Source organism: Rissa tridactyla, chromosome 2, assembly GCF_028500815.1.
Source record: "Rissa tridactyla isolate bRisTri1 chromosome 2, bRisTri1.patW.cur.20221130, whole genome shotgun sequence".
NCBI classification, from domain to species: domain Eukaryota; kingdom Metazoa; phylum Chordata; class Aves; order Charadriiformes; family Laridae; genus Rissa; species Rissa tridactyla.
In genome coordinates, this window is record NC_071467.1 from 49,565,446 (window position 1) to 49,585,486 (window position 20,041).

The 20,041-nt window shown below is 44.1% G+C and overlaps 1 protein-coding gene across 1 annotated transcript in view; it reads left to right on the top strand.

The window, feature by feature from the left end:
- The first annotated feature begins 879 nt into the window (after positions 1-879).
- CDH2 (cadherin 2) overlaps positions 880-20,041 on the top strand; it is a 119,605-nt gene continuing 100,443 nt past the window's right edge. The window contains exons 1-2 of the mRNA XM_054191971.1: positions 880-1,561; positions 12,413-12,524. Coding sequence (XP_054047946.1) covers positions 1,487-1,561; positions 12,413-12,524 — 187 coding nt within the window. The 5' untranslated portion in view covers positions 880-1,486. The remainder of the gene's footprint in view (positions 1,562-12,412; positions 12,525-20,041) is intronic.

The window sequence follows — 20,041 nt, forward strand, 5'->3', positions numbered from 1 at the left end:
GAATGGGAGCCCTGAAGCACGGAAACAAAACAACTTTGCTCGGTGACCTGTGGGCGAGCGAAAAAATCCTTGCCAGCTCCGCCAATGACCCAGCACTGATACTCGCTGCGGTAGCTGCCCGCTCAGCAACCCCTCCCCAGCTCCGCTATAGCGCGCTGACAGTTTTTTTTCTGGGGGGGACCCACGGACTGCAGCCCCGTCCAAGCCTTTGGAAAACGCCTGCTGATGGAATTCAGCAGGTAGTTTGGGAAATTAAAAAAAAAAAAAAAAAAAGGAGGAAAAAGGGGAGGGGTGTGTGTTAAAAAGTGAAAAAGAGAAAAAAAAAAAGCTAACCCGCTAAGCAGTAACAGTTGCGGGAAACTTGCCGGGGCGTCCCGGGGTTCCCGGGCCGTCGCCCCCCGCATCTTCCCGCAACACCTTCCCGTGCGCGGCAGGAAACAGGTCCTTCCTTCGCCAGCAAGTTATCCCCTCGCCTCGCCCCCCGCCGCCCCCCGCAAACAACCGCAGCACACCAAGTTAGTGGATTGGCATTTATTCCTCCCCCCGCCCCCTTTAGCTGTTGCGGGGTGTATCGGCGTGGGCGCCTGCCCCACCGCCGGCTCTCTGGAGACCCAGGCGAGGCACCGCTATTCGCGGGCGGCGACAGCGATCCCCGTTGCTTGCCGTGCCGTTCCCATTGGCCGTGCGGCCGACAGGGAGCGACGGGAGGCGGCGGGGGAGCTGCCGGCAGCAGGCAGGGAGGCAGGCAGGCACCGGGCGAGCGCGCACACACACACACACGCGGCAGGCGGAGGCTGCGGGGGTATTGTTATCATTGTGCTTCAGCGGAGGGTTTTGCGTGCAGGGGGAGGGGTGGAGGGAGGGGAGGGGAAGAGAGAGAGAGAGAGAGAGAGAGAAAGTGCGGGGCGAGCATGCAGCAGGGCTGGGGCCGGAGCAGCGGCGGGGCTGGCGCGCCCGGGCTGAGGCGCTGAGAGGAGCCGCCTGCCCGAGCTCGCTGGGGGGCACCGGCGGGAGGAGCCAAGCGGGCACGATCCGGGCGTGGGGGAAGGAAAGCAGCCAGCCGAAGGGAGCCGCCGCCGCACCGGCCTCACAGCAGCAGCGACTACTTCTTTCTTATCTCCCAGCCTTTTGTTCGCCCATCCTCCTCCTCCTCTTCCCTGCCCACCCTCTGCACCGCGGAGGGGGCTCGGCAGAGAGAAAAGCCAGCCTGACCCAGAGCTGAGTTTCACCCATCCTCCGCCCCCCTCTCTCTTCTCTCCTCTCTCTCTTCCTCCGCTGCATCGCTGCCCATGAGCTAAAGCGGCAGCAGGCAGCCAGCGCCGCGGCAGCCGGCTCCGGTAGGCGGGGGCAGACGCCGTCCGCAGCCCCCCGGCAGCCCGCCGCTGCCCGACCCTCCCCGCTGCTCCGCTCGCCCCGCTCGGCGGGCTCCAGCCGCGCTCCGGGACTGCCGGGGGCCGCCCTGCCGCCGCCGCCCCTCCTCGCCTCCATGTGCCGGGTAGCGGGAGCGCCGCCGCGGATCCTGCCGCCGCTGGCGCTGATGCTGCTGGCGGCCCTGCAGCAGGTAAGCACCGCCGGCGGGGAGCGGGGCCGGGCTGCGTCTCTTTGTTCCCCTGCGGGCGGCGGTGCCCGGGGAAGGCGGGAGAGTCGGGGCCGGGGGGGAGCTCCGCCGCCGAGATGCGGGTCTCCGGGAGAGGGCAGGGGACGGCGGCGGCCCCCGCGGCCGGGGTGCCCCGGGGTGTCGTGGCCGCTCGCATGGAGCCACCTGCTCGGGGGCAGCCCCGCCACCGGGCGCTGCACTCCGGGGAGAGGGGAGCTTGTGCCTGGGGCCGGGTGAGGGGGGTGCCCGGGGCGTGAGGGGTAGCGGCACCGCCGCTGACGGGACGCTGATTGCCCCCTCGTCGCTGCTGGGAGAGCAGGTGCTGGCGGGCGGGGGAGGGGAACGGGGGGCTGCCCGGTGTCCGCTCGGCGCCGCGGTGAGTGCGGGGGACGAAGTACCGGAGTGAAGGGACGGAGCGGGCATCCCTCCCCGGCCCCGCGTGGGGAAGGGGAGCGGGAGTGCCGGAGAGGTGCAGGGCGGGGGGCGACCCCCGCGCCCCTGCTCAGGAGGCTGGGGGCCGCTGCGGGCCGCGCCTCGGCCACCCCCGGCTCCCGTGCCCGCTAATCCCTTCCCGGGAAGAATTTAATCAGCCTCCGCCTGGGCGCCGGGCTTCCCCACCCCCTGCCGTTAACGGGAATTTCCACTGGGACGGGCTTGGGCTGCGAAGTGTTTAATTTATTATTATCAAAGTCCTGCTGCTGCCTCCCCCCGGCGGCCTCGCCGGGGCGGCCCGGGCGGGCTCTCCGCCTGCCCCGAGCGGAGGGGTCCCGCGTTGGCAGTCGCGGGGTGCTCCGGGAGAGGGGGGTCTCCGAGGGGGCGTCTGGGGCGAGATGGGACTGACGGGACGCTGCGGGGGCGGGGGGGGGGGGGAGCGGCACAAAATGGATCCCGGTTGGGGCAGTGCCTTGGCGGGGGCATGGTTGGGTTGAGCTCCCCTCCGGCGGCGGGCGGGTGTCCGGAGCGAGCGCGGAGCCGGGGGGTGGGGGACCCCGAGCGGAGGCCGGGGACAGGTGGGGAGGGTGGCGGTGGATGTTGGTGTGTCGTCCCCCGCCCCCCCACCGCTTTGTGCTGGCTGAGCCCGTATCCGGCGCGGCGCCGGGGGTGGCGAGGGCGGTAAGTCTGAGGGACAGATGGCGCAGATCATCGCCTCTTAATGGTATTTACGGTTGGGGCATTTCTGGCGGGCCGGGGGAGCGGGTTGAGGCGAGGCCGCCGGCGGGGCCGGGGCGGCCGCAGCGGCTGGCGCAGGGCAGGGGGAGGCGGCGGCGGCGGCCACTGTCCATGGTGCAGCGCAGCCGCTGCCCCCGCCCGCCCCGCCGCCTCCGCCGCAGCCGGGGGCAGGAGGAGCCCGCTCGCCCTCCCGTCTCCTCTTCCCCCGCTCTCCGACACCCTCCCGGGGCCGTTGAGTCCGTCCCCGCAGTTTCCGAGCTGCTCTCGGTGTGTGGGGGGTGATGGCTCGCAGCGGGCGAGCGAGGTGCTGAAACGCTGGTCCACGGCAGCCGGGGATTTTTTTTATCCCTCGGGTCTCAGGAGGAGACGGGGCTGGCCGGGCACCGGAGGGTCCGGCTGGGCATGAGCCGCTGCCATGGAAAGCGGCGGCCACCCCGCTCAGAAACTTGTGATGTGCCACTTGCAGACTGTTGTTGTGCTGGGTTCGGGTTTTTGGGTGGGTTTTGTTGTTGTTGGTTTTTGTGCTGCTTGATTTTTGGCTAGGTTTGTTTTTTGCCTTTTTTTTTTTTCCTCCTCTGTATCCTAACATCTCCGCAGATCTGTACATGCAGCTTTTTTTTTTTTTTTTTTTTTGCAAATCCTTATGTGCTGTTTATTATGTGTTTTCAGTTCTGTTTAGTCTTCCTATCTCAATAAATCTTTAAAGCACAAATTCTGCAGTAAGCTTTTATTCCTTTTTTTTTTTCCCCGCTACCCAGGGCAGGTTTGAAATTAAAGCACAAGCTATGAATTAAGGACAGGAACTAGCAGTATTGCTTTTATGTATCACTCAGTGTCACTAGCACGTTACGGTTGGGGAATCCAATTTCCCCCTTGTTTGGGTATCCATTAAATCAGGTTAGGGTTGATTTTTAATAGTGTGTAACAAAATTGGAACTTGGGTATGAAATCAGATTTATAGACCTGTGCCTGTACAACACTTTCATTTTAAAAGCTTTTTTTCCCCTCCTTCTTCTTTCATGCATACTGCAAAGAACCCTCACAAGCTAGATGCAGTGATAACTTTTTTTCCCCCTGTCATCATACCAACTACTTTTAGTTTGTACAAGGTTATTTGTATCAGGGTATTTCGAAATGTTGAACCCTTCTACTTACCTTTTTCCTCTCTGCAACCACAAGACCTAACTACCTTTATTTTCTGCAGTTACTGATCATTTCATTAATCATCAGTGATGTAGAAAAGCTGTCATTATGGAATTACTTGAAAGATTGTAACTGGAAGCACATTTTAAAGCAGATCTGTAGGTGCTGTTTATGTTCAGGAAATAGGGCTTTAGATTTTTGGCAATATCTAACCTGCCCGAGATGTAAGAGGGTGAAAATTGCACTTTATTTTCCTGGTTAACAGATTGGTATGAGTCTCGAAGTATTATGTGAAAAACCTGATGGAAGAGAGGGTAAAAGGAGCGAGGCTTGCTTTTCTGGCCAAAACAACAGTTCCAGTTTTTGGAACTGGGAAAACCACAGGATTGAAGAAGCAATGGGAAAGCTGGCATGAGTGTTACAATTACAGGAATAAAACTACGGTTAGTTAGAAATGAACTGGAAAGGGGAGTAGAAATTTAGTGGTCAAAAAGGGATTTTTTTTTTTTTTTCTCCATGTATAAGGTGATTGGATCACTCTGTGGATATTATCCATTTCTAAATTAGAAATAAGTAAATAATAATGCTGTTTTGGAGCCTTTCATGCCTGGGTGACTGGTTTGAATTCGAATTACGATGACCGAGGACGTAAGTTATTACCCTCTGCAGGCAGTTTTGGTCTTATTCCAGGTCTTAGCGAATGTATCCAGGTGATAAAGCTACTACCCTAAATGACACTCCTGTTAAGCTGCCTCCGCTGAGAATCCGGCAACGGCATTTCTTGCCAACTGCACCCCTCTCGCAATCACCCCCAGCAGCAGTCGCTGGCAGAACCGGGGTGAGGAATATTAACGCGGTTTTGTGCAGAAGTGGCAGTGAGATCTCCTTTTGTGGATCTCCTTCTGTCCCTCGTAAGACACCTGTGTCTTAGATTATTATTATTTTTTTTAAACAATCTATTTTAAGTCGTATAGGAAATACGTGATTGTATAAGCACAAAAATGAGTTTCAGGTTGTCTCTTTTTAACAAATCAGGCTCCAACATCATCAACTCCTTTCAAAGTGAATCGAATGCATTTTATAATGCGTTTCATAAGCCCCAGAACAGGATAGTTATGTGAGTGGCTCAGCCTTTTTGGATGTAGATCTTTCCGTTCTGGTTTTGCTTTGTCTTCAAAGGATCTATCTGAAAAGTTAAATGTGGCAGGATATTGCAGTAAAGAGCTCGCTAATCCTTGTCTGTCTGGTCTAGGTGATAGTGATACCACTGACAAATCCTCAAAATTCTGATAATTGCATAACTGAAGGAAAAAAAAAATTAGAAGTGTCTCTTTGGATATTAAACTGGAGATATTATTTTAAAAATTATTTTGTGAAAAGTTTTTTTTACAACTGCTTTTTACATCTGTTACAGGACACATAAGGTCGCGTAAGTTGACAATTTTTGGAATTGAAATCATAGGTTGACAAAACAGGAGATAATTTCGTGTATTTAAACAAGTTCTGATTATCTGGGCAGATATGGTACAAGCTCAGAATTATGTACACTGTTGATGTAACAGAAGGTATACATATTCTCTTGTCAATTTATGTATTTTTAATAAAGATTATGTGCTTTCTAGAAAGCCTTCTACCCTTCTCTCTTCGTGGGTCGTATTGCTACCTAGGCATGCAGCTGGATCTGCTAGAAAGATGGATGTATAGTTTTTATAACAGTTTTTAAAATATTGCCTAAGATGATCATATTTTTGAACTACATCTGTTCAAGAGTGTGTAATTCAAAAACTTCCCATCTATCGTTTTTCTTCCTGCTCCGAGAAATTGGAGGAACTCCCAGAAACATCACTGGAAGAGCCCTGTCAGGTCCCATCTTAATTAGTTTCAATGATGCTTTCATGTCAATAATTTCATTTATTAGGTTTGGATTTTTAAAATAACTAAATACTGTAACACATGAGACAGTTTAGTTGTGACAGAAGTGCATGTGTATATTTAAAAATAGCTTAAGGAAGTTGTGAGTAAAGTTATTTTTACTCAATACAGACAGTCTTGCGTAAGGGACTTTTTGTCATGTGTTAAGGAGTAGGAATTGTTGAATGGCTTTTCTTGCCTGAGTAAGAGGATCATTTACCAGTTAAACTCTCTGTGTGTCACTGTTTTTGTAAATGCTTTTTTAGGCTAAAAAAAAAAAAATAAATTAGAAAACTTGTAATAGTTTCAGTAGTTCTCCAGTGCTCCAATTAGGATGAAAATTTTATTTATTTCAAACAATGTATGCATACGAGTCCAGTCCCCAAAGGCTATGCAACTTCTAGTGTTCCCTGGCATTTTTGTTTTAAATTGTTTTTTATTATACAGCATAGGAGGAACCCGTAGTGTCCTTACTGAATAGCCTCTGTACTTCCACTAACCCAGTGGCACCAGTTGCGCATAAGATGCGATGAGACATATCAGGCGTGGAGAGTGATGAAAGCAGAAGGACGACTTAATGCCTTTTGCAATAGCAATGATAATTATAACGGCACTTCTCCCCACCTACCACCGAACCGAGACTCACTGGTTGGCCGAGTTAATACTGAGTCTTAATACCTGTTATACCTGAGTAGAGGCGAGTCTTGAGAAGAAAGAAGGCGTTGTACGTTATTGCAGGAAGAGTTTAGGGAGGATTTGTATTTTGCCAAAGCACGTTTGTAGTTTGTGAGTGATCTGAGAGGGACCTTTTTCACCTGGGTGTGAGGTCGTGCCGCTGTTCGCTCACCTTGAGAGGTATATAACCAAATCTGCGTGATTCATCATTTGATTTGATCTTTCAGGTCTCGCTGAAAGATCACGGGAGCTCTGTCTGAATAAAGAGGGGAAATTAGGCTTTCTATTTTTAAATGGCTTATGAAAACAGATACGGGATCAGCAGCTTACAAAATGGAAGGTATATCGCTGCCAAATCTTTTCAACGTTTCACTTAAACTATTTGGTTTTAGTCAGTATGCGTGTATTTAATTAAATATCATGTTTCCAAAAGGCGTGTTTATCCTCTCCTCTAGGCACTCCTTGACATATTTAAAAAATATATTTTTACCAACAGACTCCTCTGGGGACTCCTCCATTCCTTATAATTAGCATATAATTATCACCCAGCAGCTGAAGACATAGTTAAAATTTTGTGATCCCCCAAAAGAGTTCTTCCAGATAGGCCTTGCGAGGCCTCCCCCGAAGGTCGGGATAACACAGGATCCTCCTGTAAGCATTAGCAGCAGTTGTTCATGAGTGGAGATGCTCAACATGGGCAATGCAATGGCTGTCATCAAATCGGAGAGAGGACATTTCCCCTCTTAAATGAGGATATATATAGTCAAACACAGGGCTGATCTGTTTTGTTTCGTTTTTTCTTAATTAAAAAAATACGGCGTACAGAAATTCCATTTGGTTCTGTTACCAAAGTTGAAATTTTAAGACACCTTCTCTGATAAGAGCCGTGGCTTGTCTGGAGAAGCACATGTCTTGGAAGATGCAGCACTCCACGTTCTCCTAGTTGAGGGAAGGGGAAGGCCCACACCAAGTTACGGCTTTGTGCTACGTGGATATACCAACTAAATATCTCCATGTTTAGTAAAGCAAATGAATGTTGTCTCTCAGTTGGAGTTAACAGAATAGGCTACTGACGCGGTTTGTGAGACTCTCTAATTTGTAAAGCTGTGGTAACCTGTGGTAACCAGTGATGGTTTAAGACAACTCATTTTAACCAGATGGTAGCATAAAAGTTGCAGTCTCTATTCTTTTGGGAAAGTGCTTGAGAGCTTTAAGTGTTGGTTTAAGAACCTGGATTTTCTGATCTAAAATGTCGTGGCTTGTGAAGTAGAGCACTAATTAGAAGTGAAGATGGCACAATGAAAGCCCTCTCTGGTGTAACTGAATGACCTCTGGGAGGACGTAACCTGGCACCCGCTTTGGAAGCCTTTGGTTTCCAGAACAATTTGAATGAAAGGCACTTTTCTTTTTCTCCGGTTGCAATCTACAGTTGAAAACAAATTGTACTCCATTGACTACATTCGCTGGAGTACTGAGTACCACGAGGGTATAAACTGCTGCAGCTCTTTGCAGCAAGTTGGAGAGTAAGAAAGAGTTGCTGAATGTTTTCAAGTTTAGCATCTAAAGCATTTCAGAGATGTGTCTGTCATCCTGCAGAGTATCTTTCGTATGCCTTATGGTAGTGAGTAAAAGCTCGTCATAAAATAAGACCCACCTTGTACAGCATATGCTGCTGTGGCAGATAATGTATGTTGGCAAAACTAAAAACAGATAGAATGATCCCTAGAGTCACCACAGTTGTGAATGAGTATTGGGTACCATCTTGGCCTTTAAATTAATGAGGAAACACCCAGTCTTTAAACACAGTCACAAATGTTTCTGTGATCCGTACTTAAGTTGAATATTACTGTCACAGTTGCAAATTAATGTTGGTTATTAAGGAGGAAATGCTCAAATACCCCCTTCCTGCTCTGCCATACGTATAATTATGTCAGACGTTGTTTTGAGCTTCGCACAATAATGCCCCGTGAATTGGCTGGACTTGGCAACTTCCAGCTGTACTATATCCAATTATAACTGTATAGCATGATATTTTCTCTGATGCCTACCCCTCTGTTTCTCACTTTACTACCCAGGCTTAATTTTCCTATAGGAATAAGCTACACTGAGCATAGAAGAAAGCAGTCTTTCAAAAACAACTTCCCTCGCATTTTGGTACAATCAATATTAAGAAATCTAATGTTGTAGTACATGCAGATGCAAACAGTGGAAAAACAGAGACTTTGATATTTCAGATTAATAGCTACTAGTGATCTCCAGTGGTGTGTGGTGTATGCAGAGAGAACAAGATCAGCCCCGTTTGAAAGCTGTATTTAAGAGTTCAGTTCTGCAAATTTAGGATGCGTGTCGTGATACGAAATTGCATCTACAGTTGCATGGTGAGCTTGAATTTTTAAATAGGTGTTTCTTTACAGAATTGTATTTTAAATGTGGCTACTTTTTTAGAAAGTATGGAAGTTGGAAAGAGGTGTTAGTGAAGAACTGTTGAAGCTAGTGAAAGCGATTCTGCCTGGCTTTATTCTTTTGCAAGTGTGAACGAAGCCTGTATTGTTGGAAGACACTTACTGGTGGTGTTTAGAAAGAGTAGTAAACATGAATCCATTAGAATGACAAAGTTGGGATTGTCAACAGGTTGCTTTTTGTTTGGTTGTGGTTTTTTTTACGTTGAGCTGGTATACAACCTTGAAATTAAACCACATGTTTCTAGATACTCAGATATATCTAGATATGAAACTAAAGTAACTGAGGAGCAGGGTATGAAAACTGCAGGCTTAACTGCCGTAAGTATATCGAAATGGCCAATTCCTTGAATTGATTGAATAATAACTTTGACAGAGGACTTCTAATTTGCATCACGTTGCTTCATAATTGCAGTTTGCCTTTGCCTTTTATCGGAGATCTACAGTACTGAGTTTATATGCATGGTCTGATACCACGTTTGACTAGGTGTTAGCTCTTTAGCATCTGGAGATGGTAATGCCTGTTACTCATTTTGCAGTTAAAAATGACTAAATAAGCCATAAAGGGTGAGGAAAGCAGAATACTTTTTCAGTAGTAACCCTATTTTGCTTTAGCAAAGTCTGTTAGTACTTGAGAGGAGAATTTTCAGCGCTGAGCTTTTTCAAGGCTTTGTAACTCCATTAAGTAGGTTTTATATGGGTGCAAGTTAAGGTAATTGCTTTCCATCTTAAACGATAGGTTTTTTTAAGTGGTGTCCTTCTGTAGATGAATGTACGAGTAATATTATCTTATGTTTGAAATAGTCTTGAGAATTGCACTAATCACACAAAATCCTGTAAATTACAATAATGTGCCCCATAATCTTCACTAGCTTCCCCTTTTGCCCCGGACAAGGGGATAAAAATATTTCAGCATCCTCTTTTGCTTAGAGTTAAAATCGTTTAAGTCTTGCAGTGCTCTTAGTCTGAACTTGATATGACCCAGTGTGTCTGAAGCTACAACTTCTACTTAATTCAAAACGCTTAACATAGGGCGATTAAGAATTGCTGAAAATTTGAATTCTTCCTTCCCTTGTGTTTTTATTCTCAAACAGTCTTTACAAAGGACTGTTTTTGGAGAGCAGAGTACAGTCTTTTGTTTCCGGATAAAATTGATGGCTGCAAATGAAAGAATAAAGAAGGCTTTCTATTCATGTCCCCCAGCCTTTGTTTCAGTGGGCATTGTTTCAGTTTATAAGAGCTGTTTAGTACATATAGATTGCTGGAAAGGCTGAAAGATTCCCAGGCACATCAGTGCAGACTTGTTAAAAATCCTGCTATCTCCTCAACTGCCCACCCAGGACCTTTTTGTTTCAAAGATACCATGAAAAACTTTGTTTTTTTTTTTTTTTCCTCTTGATCACATTTGCTTTGAGGTCACCTTTTGTACGGTAGTTTAAACAAGTCTTACTATTTTTCTTTCAAATTACAGAAACCTTATCAAACCTGTTATTTGAGTTCTAAAGCTGAGGAAACTGGCAGTTGGAATTGTAATTACTTTTGATTTACCATCTTTTTATCTTAAAAACTCAACCTGTAAATGGACCGTTGGTGCTTAGCTACAGATCCAAGTTCCAGCTTTGCAGGTAACAGTCCCCTGGCAGCTTAACTGTTGCTTTGTGTTTGCTTTCTCTTTAGGGTCTCTGTATAAACATTTTAAAGTACATAAGGAAATGTACACAGATGAGGTACCTATGTAGTACAGAAGTCACAGTTAAACCCACGCCACAGTTTAAGTGAACTGGACGCTTGATAATTACAAGTTCTTTTGCTGGGCACTTACGTAGATAGTGCATTAACTTGAGTTTAGGTAGTAATTTTTTTACTTTTTTTTTTTTGGTCAGTGTTGAGCTCCTTAGTTAGGACCGTGTTGGTATAAGAGCAACACAATGTGTTATGAATCCCTCCTGTTATCAGTGATAAAGTTATTCTAATAGGGGTTGGCATGCTGAGCTTGGCCATGTATGTCAGTGGAGAGATAACACTTCTGACCGATCTCTCTTGCCTGAGGAAACCCTCGTGGTTTGAGATGCTCCTGTCCCACCTCTGCTCTAATGCTCTCTTTCCCTGAGGTTACTGTGGTAAATGGGTATAACACCATCATCTCCTCCTTTTCCATCTTTTTTTTTCCTTTTTCCTTTAGGGCTTTCTTTGCCAAGTGTATGCAGACACACTTACGTGGCCTTGAGTAGGTCTACTTGATGGAAGCCCATCTGGGAAAGTAAAAAGGAATATCTAATTTAAGTCTCGATCAGATTTAGGTATGATATAGCAGCACAGTTGCTCGTGCTGTCAAAGACCATATACTACATCTGGGCATGCACATGGATAGGCCTTTAGTTGGCGCGTAGGCGTGTTTGAGATTGTGCGACGGCTCTTGCGATTCCTGGGCTGTATCTCAGCCCAAGCTGGTGTGGGAGCTGAGCTCTCTGCCTTGCCCAGCGTGAAAGGGGTTTTGCCATGTATGGTCATTTACCCACATGTAAGCTGAGCTGTTGTTTTGTGCGGGACTAAAATGAGACAAAAAGAACCCACTGAAAAGAAATCTCAGTCCTTTGCCAAAGAAAATTGCATTTTTTTTTTTCATTTTCTTTTATTTTTTAACAAGGCAACAAACTTTCCTGGAAACGAGCTTAGCTATCAGAAGCATCTTCCGAACATGGAACACTACAGAGCAAACAAGCTTCCAGATTCTGTATTATATTTCTTAATAAAAAGGCATTTATGAAACTCTTTAAGAACGTGATTTGAGGGGAAACTTTCTTAACAAGTGAGAGAACAAACAGTTTCAGTGGCTCGGCTCTTCCCTTGTTGTGCAAATTTAATAATGAGCTGCACTCCTTTTAACTTGAGGTCCCTTTGAAATAGAAGGAGATTGCATTGGAAACAGTTGGCTTTATATGGTATCCGTTTGAATGCTAACACAAATATAAGTTCTGCTAAGTTACTGCAAATGTAGCATTTTATCTCAGTTTACTTGTACTGCTGCAACCTCACATAGAAATACTCTAAATAAAGCATTTTAAATCAGTGGTTGAAGTCTTTCCTCTCAAATATATCTGGCTCTGTAAAAGTTGCCGATGGGTTTTGTGCAACATTTATTTCCAGAGGAAGGAATGTTTTTGTTCCCTCTATGATTCCCCTTCAGTCTCGACGGCTGGGTTAGTGGAAATGTTCAGTTGTCAGAAGAATCAAGATTGTGTATTATTTAGATCTTACCAGACAAGTGGGATTTGTTTCTTCCATTCCAGTTATCAGAAAGATTAACCCTTTGCCCTCGTGGTCCTAATTGCAGCCGTTCAGAAACAAAGACACTGCTTGTACATGAGAAGCAGCAAAATGGAGTGTGTGCCAACTGGAATCTTTCTCTGGTGAATGAGGGTTGTGAGTATTACATAAATTTTATCCTGCATTTCAGGCACCGATAAAAGCAACCTGTGAAGATATGTCCTGCAAGACTGGATTTCCTGAAGATGTTCACAGTGCAGTGGTGTCAAGGAGCGTTCATGGAGGACAGCCGCTTCTCAACGGTATGGTTAGAAAAGATGTTTTGATTTATTTTTTATTTTATCTCCTGTATTCTTACCCACAAGTCACTCTGGAGCATTTTCATCCTTAAATAGGGCACAGACTCTTGCAGGAGAGAATGTCAGCTGCTCTGTGATTATTTTTTGATTACTGTCATAGGACTTAGAAAATCTGCTGGCATTAGTGGTAGCATGTGCACCTCTGTTGACCATAATTTGAAAATACTGAGCATTGCAAACCTTCCCGTGATTGTCCACTAATTTTCTTTCTCAGCACAGCATTCACTCTTGGTGTTCCTTACTACCACCGACGATATGTATACTGTCAGCCTATAATTAGAGCCCACGTGCGAGTGATGAGGAGGTGAAGAAAATTTCCCTTCTGCTTTCCATCTCCCATAGAAGTACTGCACTTAGACCCAGCCCTAGCACTCGCATTAATGCAGAGATAGTTCCCTTTCTGCTTCTTGGCAGCAACCTGAGGAGGGACACCTGTGGAAAGCAAGGCACGGGACAGGCAGGAACAGGAGAGAGGTGTTGCCCATGGGCCCCCAGTCGGTGACCGCAGCACTGCAGTCTTTGTGGGGAGCTGTGCCAGGAGGGGCAAGACAGAGCCGGCACTGTCTCTTGGACCGTGTGCTGCTCTCTCGCCCTGGCACCTACCTGTGTGGGAATGGCACGGTGCCCAGGATGAGGATGACCCGCTCACGGCTCGCTCTGCGAGTGCAAGCCCTTGCCTCCCGCTGGGGACACGCTGCAGTCAGTACATCTGCCCGTGGGTCATCCAGGTTGGGAATTCAGTTCGCTGCTCTTCTTGCATCTCTGTTTTTCAGGGATAGAGTAGTCATCTGTAGGACAGAGGCACATGCTCTGAATCTTTCCTAGATTTCCCCAACCAGTTAAGTTTCAGTATGCAAGTTTGTGGAAGTAGAATGTTTAAAAAAATGTGCATTCATTTGGCTGTTTTCTAAACTGCTAACATAATTTTTTTTTTTTTTCATCTAATTTGGAAATTGTGGAACTGACTTAAGAACATCAGTTTTAGACTGTTTCAAATACATCTTAAAAAGGACTAATTTAATTTAATTTGTTGTTTCTTTCACATATAAATATGGCTACACAGATCAAGACATTTAAATGAAAAACATTCTAATGAGTCTGCAAAACAAATGAAGTCAAAGCTGTAGTCTTGATTTTACATGCTGTATGTAGCAGTCTCTCTCCTTAATTATATTTTTACAGACCTGTTTTGTGCTTTTTTAGAAATGCAATGGAAACTTGAATGCAGGATGAATTCATTAGCTTTAGTGTATTTAAACTTGAGTTATTAAAGCTTTTTCTGTTCAGTTTCAAGGAAGTATATTCTACCACTGCAGACTTTTCTTTCATTAAAGGATAGCTTAGAAATTCATGTATTAAAGCAAATGTTCTGCCAATTGAGAAAATAATAAAGAAGAAAGAGAATTTTCCTCGCTTTCCCACCAAATGGGAGTTAATAGATGACTCTACAGTAGACTTCAATAGCCGTCGACAGCGAGAACTCCTTTGGTAGGTGATGCACAAACCCGGAGGGAGGGGCAGAAACAGGGACAGAGAGCACAAAGGGCAAGTGATTTCCAAAGGTGCTGCCTTAAAACCACCAAATGTTTGTTACTGCTTAAATATCATGCCATCAGTTCATCTTAAAATGGAGATCATGCAAGTTTTGAGATCTGCCCTGTCCTGGGAAAGTTCTCTTTGCTCTTCATAGAATCAAGACCCATTCTGCAATTTGTCTTTTTTTTTCTTTTTTCTTTTTTCTTTCCTCCCATCAGCTAGGAACTCCAGTGGGCTGCCCGCTAATTCTGTGCTGGCATTGCTCATGCAACGATGACTGACCAGCCTTGACTGAGTCTGAACTAGTAACGTAGGATGGCAGACTGACTTCCTTTCTCATTACTCATCACATTCACACAGTCCCTTCCCTTGCTTCTCACAAGTGAGTGGTTTGTCCTTGAATGGTATTAAAAAGCATAGCGTTTTAGGGAAGTAGGAATTGGAAAAACAGTACGAGGCATACTGTATGTATCACATCATATCAGCTGGTTGAAAAATGACCTGGGGGAGTTTGTTTCCTACCACTGTTTCCTCAGTTGAATTACTGCAATGGTTAATTCTTTTGAAAATTCTGACATGCTTAAAAGCATATAATTTGCTGGTTACACATAAACATACAGTCCATCATTGCATAGCTTTGACTTAAATTTAATTACACTGTCATTTTGAAATACTATTGTTGTCAAAAGCCTATTTTCTGGTTATTAAACTAGATTTGGATGACGCTGCAAGTTAAGTATAGTTGCGTGACATTTGCTTCTTGGGGATAACCATGGGCCTGATTCTCATCTTCGTTGCCTTTCCTGTCTAACTGCGTGCTTATACTAGTATGAATTCAGAAGTGAGGCATAAAACTGTAGGTTTTCTGTATGGTTTAGAAGTGAAAGCTTTAATTTTCTTTGGGTTTGTGCATTGATACCACAAGCCCAGAGGCTTTGTGGCCCTTCCGGCCAGCTGCAGAATAATTTGAACCTGACTTGATGCTTCTTAAAATACTAACAAAATAACCATATGTTTATTATGTGTCTCATTCATTTGCTTTATCTGGCACAGTTGGGGACAAACCTCTCCTAAGGTCTTGAGTTTCCATCTTCCTCACCAAAACTTAAATAAAATCAGCGTTACCATATGACTTGTTGATCTGTGCTTTTCACTTGTTACAGTAACATAGGATATCTGGTTTTTAGAGCAGTATTATAAGAAATATTTACCTTAGAGTATGGGGCAGGATTCCACGATGCAGTACATGATACTCTGGTTTCTGGAGAGGTTTCTGTTCCTGTGTTCAGGTGGTGCTTGTTTTTGACAGAGGGTTGGGCTTGTTCCTATTACATTAAAAAATTACATTTTTTAAAAATCTTAGCAAAATTACATTTCATTTATATGGTTAGGATGAGAGAGTTGGGGTGGTTCAGCCTGGAGAAGAGAAGGCTCCAGGGAGACCTTAGAGCAGCCTTCCAGTACCTGAAGGGGGCCTACAGGAAAGTTGGGGAGGGGCTGTTTGCAAGGGCATGTAGCGATAGGATGAGAGGCCATGGTTTTAAACTAGAGCAGGGTAGGTTTAGATTAGACACTAGGAAGAAGTTCTTTACAATGAGGGTGGTGAGACACTGGAACAGGTTGCCCAGAGAGGTGGTGGAGGCCCCATCCCTGGAGACATTCAAGGCCAGGCTGGATGAGGCGCTGAGCAATCTGATCTAGTTGAAGATGTCCCTGCTTACTGCAGGGGGGTTGGACTAGATGACCTCTAAAGGTCCCTTCCAGCCCAACACATTCTATGATTCTGTATATTTGTCAGACTCTTCTATGCATGAGGGGCCACTACATGTTCAGTTGTCACAATATGTGAAAAATCAGTGGAGCAGTACGTTCAGAATAACGTAAGTTGGAAAAGGGAAAAAAACCCTCACATTTATTAATGTGGGTTGTCCCAGTTTGAAGTATTTTAGGACTTGAATGTTCCAAGATTTATAAAAAAGAAATCGTATGCAACTAACAACTCACCAGCCATCACATAGTAGAAGTAGGTTCCTAAAACAAATTTACAGTCATGTTACTTCTGAATTGTTTCTGTAAGTAAAACATGACTGCTGTCTGGAGGACCGTACATGAGATGTAGTATTTGGAGAAGAAGAGGTTAAGTTAGAGGGAGTTATGTCTAATATATTAAATGCCCTTTCTTGTGCTGGTTTTATTGCAGTTTCGTAGTTCAGCCAGGAAAAAGTACTTGTGGCAGTTTGATATGTATGCCCAGCCTGTTTATCTAATCTTTGTTCTATATCCTGCAAATTTTAAGATACAAATAATGCATTTCTACTAAAATCATTCACCTAGGAACGTTACTTGAATGGTTATTTGGAGAATCATATCTTAAAGTCAGAGATTCTTACTCCGATAATTTATTTTAGTGCTTTCTTATCTTTCAAAGACTTTATTTTAACATTGTCTGTCCTGTTACTAAACACGTTATTTCTGTTCTCTGCTAAGCAAATTCATTGTCTAGACAAGATTCTTAAATGCATCCTTTTGGGTGCTATAAAATATTTCTAAGCCCTTTGAGTAGCACAATGATAAAGAACAAAAAAAATGTTTTGGTGTTGATCGCCGAGATAAATGGTGATTATGGGTGAGTAATAGCAAAGTTTTTCATGAGCCATTTAAGCCAGAGTGAGCTGACATCGTCGCCAAAAGAGGCACGCTTACGCCATCCCTCCTCTTTGGGCCTGGTACCAAGTGTTTACGAAACCATAAAACGAACGGGGTTAACCAGTTTAATCTGGGGTAAAACTCGCATTCCTACTCCTTAGGCTTTTGCTGAAAGATTTTTGTATGCTTAAACACAGCCGTGGTGTCCCTGCTGCCTCTTCTCTTCTAGCAGTGAAATGCTTAGAAAATAATATTTGTTTCGATGCTTTCAAACCGAGTGACAAAACTTGATTTTTGGCATTCCCACTGATTATTTTGTAGTTTACCATTGAGAATACCAGTTGGTCTGAAACAATCCAGAAACGCGTTGTTGGGAATGCAGTACCTGGGAATTGCCTGGCGTTTAAAAGTAACTAATGTTTTCATGACCTAGTGGGGGTTACATGGGTGCTGCGTGTCCCAGGTGAAGCCACTTGGCTTTTTTTTGCTGCTAGTGGTGTTTTACCATTCTACATATAAAAATGCCCATTGTCAGCTAAGAAAAAAATTTCTTTTGAAAAAAGGAATGCCATCATGCTTAAAACTGAAGCCAGCAGCTTTTCAAGGCTTATGTCTCCTTCATTTCTATAAACAACTTTTATGCAATTATATTCTTACTATGGTAGCATGTACTGGTGGCTTTGATATTCCAGTGCACGTTAACAGTAGAGCTAGGGAAAGTATTTTTATCAGAATCATATTTTCCAAGAGGGAAATTAGTCTTTCCCCACAAAAAAAAAAAAATTGGACTTCCCCTCCCCCTCCCCCCATGAAAATGGTAACCACTTTGTTTGAAGTCTCCTTGCCTTAAGCAAAAAGACAGTTGACAAGTTCCTTCCAGGCAGACAGCCAAAGAATCTCAGATGGATGGGGTCTCTCTATGAGTTTCTGGCAAGCCAGGAAAAAATGTTTCAGTTCTTCCCAAATGTATTTCTTTTCTGAAATTCTCTTCCTGTACCCTCTCCTCCCTGCCCCCCCCCCAAAAAAAAACAAAACAAAACAAAAAAAAAAAAACAACAACCCAAACAAAAAAACCTAAACATCATCCTTCTACGTATTCTTTTTAACCTTAATGGGAGTGAGAATTATTTTTTTTTTTTTTCAGAAGCATATGTTGGGAATATATATTTATTGTTTTCCCCCAGTCCTCCTTAACATTTAGTAGATTAAGTTTTGCCCTCTTCCCTGTGAAGCGCAGTAAATTTTAATGTCATCACTTGGTGATGCTGTGCCTTGTTGATTTATTTTATGTTACAGTTGTATTCCAATTCTCAGTCTCTTGCCTTTTTAATCCTTTTCCTCTTCTCTTCTCAAACAGCTTTCCTGTTTGTCCTCTTTCCATACCCAGCAGCATCCTAAATTCTCCTGTGTCAGTATTGAGCTCACTATCCTGGATTGGAAGAGCTGCTTCTGTTTGCTTTAACTATGCTAGCACAGTGCCTGTTCTATGATGCCAGTTGTCTATTCACGTACCAAGCTCTTAATGTATTCCCAGATACTTGTCCCCTGAAAATCAGGGCTTTCTTTTGCTGAAGCAAGAGATTGCTTTTCTTGAGATGTGGTTTCCTTACTTGTTTTTCCCCACTCCTTAGTTAAACATAGACTATATCCTAGAGTATACATAATGTATGTTCACCTTACTGAAAATATCTATTTGAATGATGGATCTTTCTTTCTCACTTCGATTCCTGCAAAGTTCTACATCTGATTTTTATGTGATACCCAATTTTACTCTTTAGTATTAAGCTACTAATGAATGTTGATATTTTCTCATTGCAAGTTTGTGTGTAGAACATTACATATATATAAACAGGGAACAAATGTAAATAGTGAAATTCAGCGGTGTTTTGGATGTGCACAAAGCACAAACATTTCAGAAACGTAACTCCATTATCCCTAAAGCTCTTAGGAAATTGCAGTATTTGGATCGATTTGTATATCCAGTATCAAGGAATCTATCACTTGAGTTCTAGATAAGAAGTCATTCTAAAAGAAATCTATAAACATGTACTAAACAAAATGTTTTCCTGTTGCGTAATATTTGGATTAGAGGTAGAAATACATTTTGTAGTTAAAATCATAATTGCACTATTCTGTCCACTTTTTCCAGTGTGGACTCTTAAAACTACATCTTGATACAGAGAAAAATACACTTAGAGAGACGTTACAGAAATCCTGAATGGTTGCTGTGCTCTGGGATGTGTAGATTACTGTCTTAGTTAATTAGTCCAGCTCTGATAGTCATTTCTGTTTATGGTGCATTTACTTGAAATGCACTGCATTAATTAGTACTTACTTCATCTTCCTGTGTTCAGCTGGTTACTTATGAGGATCTCAAATGTAGTGTCCTTTCTGTGTGCAGAAGTGTGAATTACGAGTTGTCAGCTGTCCCAGTAAGCTCTGGGCATGACTTAATGGGGAACGGCAAAGGAGGTGTTTGTTTCTGCCCCTGAAGCCAGGTCTAGCTTTGTAGTGTTTCTAACACCATTTAGTGTAGCCTTAGCTCAGTTTTAAACTGTGCCATCTGGCCTTGATTCCCAAGGGGCCATTATTTCTCCTGGAATTGCTGTAGTTAGAGCCTTCTCCAAGGCTGACCGGTGCTCTAGGGGAGGCTGGGTGGAATGGCAGTTGCGAAACTGGGCAGAAGGCCTCCTCAGCAGACAAAGGTGCCCTTGGGTATGGGAGATGTATTCCGTGATAGAAGAAAAGTTGCTTTTCCTTCTAACAGCGGCATTAAAATATTTATTTATTTTATGTGGGTAGATCAGTGTATGGAATATGTGGAGCAAAACCTCAGGTGAGACCATCTGTGTTAGAATCACGTGAGATACATGGTGTGTATAATTACGCATTCAAATTCTCGCTAAAGACTACATCTTTTGTTGACTTGTCATCTTTCTAACAATCTGGAAGACAAATTTACTAAAGCATCCTATTGAACCAATATTATAGAGAAATGTCCTTTATTACAGAACATCTTAGCATACTAAAAAGAGATAAATTCCAGTAGTATTTAAACACTTAATGACTACATTAAGTCAAATACTACTGTGTTGAAGACTTGGATGTCAGTCAACAAATTCAAGTACAGTTTGAACTGCTCTGATTTTGGTTGAATGCAGTGAGGCAAACTAATTGCTTTTGGTTGAACTTGTGACATTCAACATGGGGGCATTTTTTAATCTGTAAATGATAACTTTTGGAAGAGTTCACTTCCAAACTTGTAGGGCATGTCCTAT